This window comes from Sebastes fasciatus, chromosome 5 (assembly GCF_043250625.1).
Source record: "Sebastes fasciatus isolate fSebFas1 chromosome 5, fSebFas1.pri, whole genome shotgun sequence".
Taxonomy (NCBI): domain Eukaryota; kingdom Metazoa; phylum Chordata; class Actinopteri; order Perciformes; family Sebastidae; genus Sebastes; species Sebastes fasciatus.
The window spans coordinates 7,153,411-7,160,474 of NC_133799.1; the positions used below are offsets into that span (position 1 = coordinate 7,153,411).

A 7,064-nucleotide genomic window follows, 5' to 3' on the forward strand; every position below is an offset into this window, starting at 1 on the left:
TATTTTTCAACATGCCTTTCTTTTAATATCCACAAACGACTTCAAAAAGCTCATCTGTACAATGTGTTTCAAGTGCAGCTAGACTGGCAGTAAGAGGGTCTTTTTTTCACAATCAATCCATCAATGCCACATCGAGATAGTTGTCAAAAGAGGTGCCGCTTCTACGTTACTGTACATTCCTTCATCGTCGAGTGACAAATGAACTAAAGATTAAAAAACAACCCCTTATAAAATAGAATACATTAAAACAGGCAACAAAAGGTGGAAATAACCAACTAAAAGGAAAGGCAATATAACAGAAGTAGTGAGCTCTGTGATACAGTACGTCATATTACAGTTTGTCTCAAGCTATCAAAAGAGGCTCGCACTGATTTCACCCTTTAAGACTTAAAGACAGATCAGTGGTTTGAAAGATTTGAAAGAAAAATCAAACACTAAGGGATTGCGTTTAACAAAATCTGATGCTTTAACCATCTTCCTTTCTTCATCTTCTCCTTCTACTTGTGTCCTGCTCCTGAACTCGCTGACATCCACTTCATCCCCAGGACACCTCCAGCAGTTTTACGGCTAACGACCGTCATTTTATTACTTCCGCAGCTTAAAACAATCAATGATTCATTTGTTCTTCTATGGAAACACAATGACTGAGTTAACAGTAACCTGCTGAGACACTCGTTTCTTTAGAGCTACGCCTGGTTTTCACAAATATTCTTACAAATTATTGCTCTAAAGCAGTTAATGGAAAAAAACAACCCTCAGTAATAAGGCTTACTTGGAAACCCCCTGCACCTTTCTGATAAACTACAGTGTGTGAATTTCACAGAGCAGCAGGGCTTCATGAGTGTGCCCTATTTCACACCGTTGCCTCAATGTCCTGGGGGTCTTCCCCCTCCAGCAGGCTGTAAGACGCGTGGCTCTGGAAAGGTCTTTGTAAAGGGTGAGCCAGAAGTTTGGCCATGCAGTTATGCAGCTCGATGGCGGGTCCACTCAGGGAAACCTCGAAGCGGTAGCACATGCCCTTTGAGTCCAGGTTGCAGAAAGAGGCGTAGTTATCCTGGAGAAAGAAAACATACCACTACAATTAAATTGAACACAGAGACGCCTCACATAACAAATCACTATCTAACCCCTGCACATAGTTGAAATGCAGCACCAGGGATATATGCAGATTAAATCGTTGTGTGAAATCTGTTCTATTAAATGGGTTTTTACACAACATCCCTCCACACTCTTCAGACATAGTAAGATGGACAGAAGCACTTAAATGAATTCACCACAAATACAGGAAGGGACGGAGCCCCCCTGAGGCTTCACGGTGGGAATTTTTGAACTTCATGATCTACTTTGTGTTCCCCCTGATCCATAAGAAGTGTATTAAACTATGTTTGATTTTCTCTGAGATATACGAGTATCGCGATATTATGTTTTTCGATACTGTATCGATTCTCCAAAACGCTGAATCGATTTTTAATTAATCTTTTAAAAATCCAACGGCCTGCTGGCGGATTCGGCTGCTATTCTGTTTTTCGGAGGTTGTAGCGGGCTCAGTTTTAAAGCTAGATTGAAGGTAGTGGTATCATATGAAATTAGAAAACTTAAAAGAAACCATTGGTACAATCAGACTTCTTTTTGCAACCAGAGGAGTCACCCCCTGTTAGTTATTATAAAGAATAAAAGTTTAAGGCACTTCCACATTGGCTTAATTTCTCAGACCCGGAGGTTGTCGCCTGATCAGGGGGAAGACAAATCGTATATTGTGTGGTAACAGGAAATATTGCAAGGGAATGCAAAAGTATTTCAGAAAAAAAATCCCACTTTGACCTTTCAGGGGCTCCTTAGGAAGGTTTCTCAAACAGCCCAGACACAGGTTAGTCTTGATACAGTACCAGATGTGCAACTGAAGTTTTTCTGTGCTACTGAAATACACTTAATGATACACCACAGCAAACAAACTTGAGACAAACTACAGCACACATCCTGGTACACAATCAAAACGGATCATTGTGTTTTCATCAGCTGATCCACTCACCCTCCAGCTGGTCTCGTCCCCCTGCTCCTCCACCCCGTTGTGCAGGTAGACCACATCAAAGAAAAAATATGGAGACTGCAGCATTTTCTGTGGAAGAACACAAGAACAAGAAACACCTTCACTTCAATGTATAGTTAATGTCAGGAGGGAGGGAAATCTAATTCAGACTACAAAGAAACAAATGTACCAACTCAAGTACAGCCTGGAAGAGGGATAACGCAGCAGTTGTCCTACTTACACTAACAGCCTCTGAAGGGTTGAACTGAAGCTGTCCTGCATGGCGGCTGTAGATGAGCACAGTCCGCACCACATATGGAGGAGGGACGGTCTGAACATTGTCCATCGACGGCAGCTCAATCTTCTGACGACTACGACGACAACAGAAGAAGAGATGACCTTCAGTAAACACTTCTATGTAACGTTTAATGTATTTTAAGAGACTACGGCTGCAACTAAAGAGTATTTTCATTGTCAATTAATCTGTCGATTATTTTCTTGATTAATCAATTAGTTGTTTGGCGAAAAAAGTTGATCAGTGTTTTCCAAAACCTAAGATGACGTCCTCAATGTCTTGTTTTGTCCACAACTCAAAGATATTCTGTTTATTGTCATAGAGGAGTAAAGAAACCAGAAAATATTCATATTTAAAAAGCTGGAATCAGAGAATTTTGACTTTTTTTTCTTTAAAAAAAAATACTCAAACCAATTAATTATCAAAATAGTTGGCGATTAATTTAAAAGTTGATAACAAATCGATTAATCAATTAATCAATTAATCAATTAATCGTTGCAGCTCTATAAGAGGCCAAAAAGGTTTAGAGTCAGACAGTACTTACATTACATTAAGAAGATCTTCAAGGTCTACAGATGACAGTTAAGGTTAAAACTAGAATTTATTTAATGTCCTATATTTAATTTATTTCATAGCTGGAAATTTATTTTCATGGTTTAAGAGTCAGTTTTGAATGAAAGGATACTGAAGGTCTCGCACACATTGGTCTCAAGGTCATACAGACAGCTGCACAGCTCCCTGGGGTCGGAGGTGAAGCCTGACAACTACAGAAATAATGAGAAGAGGAAAAAGAAAAGACAATATTCATAAACATGTTGCACTGATACATTACATAAAGATTCAGATTAAAACAATCATGTACTAACCCACAGAGCGTCATCATTGACTACTACCAAGGCAAACTCATGGCGTTTGTCAATCTTGTGTTTAGTTCTGACAAACATCTCAATCATCTTCTGGGATATGTTCAGGGCGTTCGTTTTAGACCTAAATGGAAAGGCAGTTAAATTAGGCAGTGATGACAAATGAAATACGAACACTAAGGAATAAGGGTTTACTTTGCTGTAACTTACCCGTTAAAAGACTCCAACTTGGACAAAGACATCTCCTCGGAAAGGTCTAAGCAGATGATCTGCAATGAGGAACACCAGATAGAATAAGCCTTAAGGTGAAAGTAAGACTTCATTTTCATGTTAAGAACTGTAATGTAGGCCTACCACTTTCTCTGGACAGTTGACACGAGGAACTCTGAGCTGGTACTCTGCTGGTGGAGGGATGGGGGTTGTCAATGCGGGCTGCTGCAGTGTGGGCTTCGGCCTCTCTTTGGCTGCAACAACAGCGGTGGATATTGGCACCGTGGCACTGGCTGCAGCCGCTGCAGCCGCTGCAGCTGCAGCTGCAACTGCAACAGGAGCTACGGTCTGAGCTGCAGCTGCTGAGACGGTTGTGGTGGTGGAGCTGGGAGGACTGTCGCTGGTTGAAGCCTCGCCCTCGCCCTCAACACGACTTCCCACAGCGGGCTGAGGTATGTTGGGGTTACTGTTTCCTCCGAGGCTGCCCGTGCTGCTGCGACGGTCCTCCGCACCTTCAGGGTTTGAGCGTGTCCGAGGCCGCAGCTCCACCAGATGCTCCTCTCCATCTGCTGGACCCGGCTCTGGCGTCTCCATGGATACAGAGGTTACTAAGGAAGTGGAGATGATGAGTGTGGATGTTAGTTTAGACATGAAGAGAAACTATTATTACATTTGTAGCCAGAATTCCCCTTACATTTACCTGTGGTTGACATCCACTGGTATTAAAATGTCAATACAATACAAATTCACCAAGTGGTCTTTATACCTGACTCTCTAAAAATACCAGCAACAATTGAAAGTACAAGAAAACTGTCTGTAAAATCCCAAAACAATCAAGACAAGAGCTACTCTCGGCCACGAGAAATCTGGGTGTTACCCAGTTCCCAGTAACTTGAGTCTAGAGCAACATGTAAAGAAAGTAGTCCAGTCGTGTTTTTAAGAAATATCTCTAAAATTCAATCAGTTCTCTCTTTCAAAAACACAGAGAAAATGATACATGCCCTGATATCATCTCGTCTCGATTACTGTAATGCCTTGTACACCTGCTTAAACAATCGAGGAGCAGAGCTGCTCCAAATAGTTCAGAACTCTGCAGCTAGACTGCTGATCAAAACCAAACGATTCTCTCACATTACACCAATTCTGGCTTCACTTCATTGGCTCCCAGTCTCTTTTAGAATTGATATTAAAGTGTTTTTAATCACATATAAAGCTCTGAATGACCTGGCACCGGAGTATGTAACTGAGCTTCTCACACGGTACTGTCCAAACAGGCCCCTCAGGTCTGCCAGTCTGGGTCTTTTAACTGTTCCAAAGACCAGATTGAAAACAAAAGGGTATCGAGCTTTTGCAGTACCGGCTCCCCGACTCTGGAACAGTCTTCCAATGAGCATTAGATCAGCAGACTCTGTCACGACTTTTAGATCCAGTCTTAAAACTCACTTTTATAGAATGGCTTTTCCAATCAGCTGAGTCTTTTGTATGCTGATGTGTATGTATGTGCATATGTAATTGTATGAATATGTATATGCTTGTTTCTTTATTTTCCAATTCTATTATATTATTATTATTATTATTATCTTATTATATTTATTGTTTTTTAATTATTTATGTTTCATTGTATTCTGCTGTGATGTGAATTTCCTTGGAAAGCACTTTGTGCTTTGGGCTTGAAAAGTGCTCTACAAATAAAATTCTTATTTATTATTATTATTACTTTAAAAGTTCAACACAGATCTTACAATGGCCACTAGAAAATAGTATTATCCCCACTTTCTATACCAACTTTAAGATCATGCCAGTAACACAATACAGCTGCGATTCTGTCTATGAACCAAAAGTGCAGTGTGTAACTAACCGGGAAAACAAACACTGGGGTGTTTTATCTTAACAGGATGGAGAGAGTACTTAGAAATGCATCAAATAATGCGTCCAGAGAGCCTGACAGTGAGCTCCACAGTGAGTCCCACAGTGAGCTCCACAGTGAGCCCCACAGTGAGCCCCAGTGAGCCCCACAGTGAGCCCCACAGTGAGCTCCACAGTGAGCCCCACAGTGAGCCCCAGTGAGCCCCACAGTGAGCCCCAGTGAGCCCCACAGTGAGCCCCACAGTGAGCTCCACAGTGAGCTCCACAGTGAGCCCCACAGTGAGCTCCACAGTGAGCCCCAGTGAGCCCCACAGTGAGCTCCACGGTGAGCCCCACGGTGAGCCCCACAGTGAGCTCCACAGTGAGCCCCAGTGAGCCCCACGGTGAGCCCCACAGTGAGCTCCACAGTGAGCCCCACAGTGAGCTCCACAGTGAGCCCCACAGTGAGCTCCACAGTGAGCCCCACAGTGAGCCCCACAGTGAGTCCCACAGTGAGCCCCAGTGAGCCCCACAGTGAGCCCCAGTGAGCCCCACAGTGAGCCCCACAGTGAGCTCCACAGTGAGCTCCACAGTGAGCCCCACAGTGAGCCCCAGTGAGCCCCACAGTGAGCTCCACGGTGAGCCCCACGGTGAGCCCCACAGTGAGCCCCAGTGAGCCCCACGGTGAGCCCCACAGTGAGCTCCACAGTGAGCCCCACAGTGAGCCCCACAGTGAGCTCCACAGTGAGCCCCAGTGAGCCCCACGGTGAGCCCCACAGTGAGCTCCACAGTGAGCCCCACAGTGAGCCACAGTGAGTCCCACAGTGAGCTCCACAGTGAGCCCCACAGTGAGCTCCACAGTGAGCCCCAGTGAGCTCCACAGTGAGCCCCACAGTGAGCCTGACAGTGAGCCCCACAGTGAGCTCCACAGTGAGCCCCACAGTGAGCCCCACGGTGAGTCCACGCAGCTCAACAACAACACACGTGATGTTTGATTACAGCTAGCAGTAGAAATCAGAGCAAAGCGGACGAGTAGAGACGTATATTACATGTTTTATGTTAAAATGTTCAGGAAGACTTACGTGATAAGCAACTGCGAAACTTCTAAGATTCAAATAAAGAGAAACTCATTGATAAAAATTGCTAAATATGTCAACAACGAGCTAACAACCTGACGTTTGTTTGGATCGGACAACTTCCTGACCGGAAATGATCAAAACCGGAACTGCCGGAAGTGTCGTTGCATTATGGGTAATGGAGTTTAATGAGGAGGATACATTTTTCTGCTTTTTTTCCTTCCTCTTTTCCTTTGTGGGGATTGTGGTGGTGATTATAGTCTTAACTAAAGGATTAAATATTTTAAAAAATAAAGTTATCCATGAATGCTAATATATTTTGTTTTTTTGTAATTTCCACATCTTTATGCTGTAAATATGTATTGCTTTCTGTCCCTTACAAAAAAGTATACTATTACTACAGGATATGGGATCCATTGATCACTTATATAGAATCTTTTTAACCTGTCTAGGGTATTTACTGAATTATTAATTATTATTATTAATAATAATAATAATAATAATAATAATAATAATGATAAGTTTTCTTTTTTTTTCTCTACATTTATTTAATTTATTTATTTATTTAAGGTTTCTATCTTACCACCATGAACTATACTGCTGTAGTACTTATTATTTTTAATTCTAACTAACTAATTAAATTATTTAAAAAATGATCTTTATGTTATTTTTTCTGTAACTTTACCTCTAGGGGTGGGAAGAAGGCTGGTCCTGTCTCTGTGTGGGAGTGGGAGGCGATGTGTATGTGT

General features: G+C 42.5%; 1 protein-coding gene across 1 annotated transcript; it reads right to left on the reverse strand.

Annotated features, from left to right (window-relative positions):
- Window positions 1-6,477, reverse strand: babam1 (BRISC and BRCA1 A complex member 1). Its single transcript, XM_074634794.1, has 9 exons — window positions 6,322-6,477; window positions 3,539-4,002; window positions 3,395-3,453; window positions 3,188-3,308; window positions 3,007-3,085; window positions 2,866-2,890; window positions 2,268-2,397; window positions 2,030-2,116; window positions 1-1,054 (listed from the first exon to the last, which is right to left on the reverse strand). The coding sequence occupies exons 2-9, from the start codon at window positions 3,986-3,988 to the stop codon at window positions 854-856; spliced, it is 1,152 nt and encodes a 383-aa protein (XP_074490895.1). The 5' UTR covers window positions 3,989-4,002; window positions 6,322-6,477; the 3' UTR covers window positions 1-853.
- Between the last annotated feature and the right edge of the window lie 587 nt (window positions 6,478-7,064).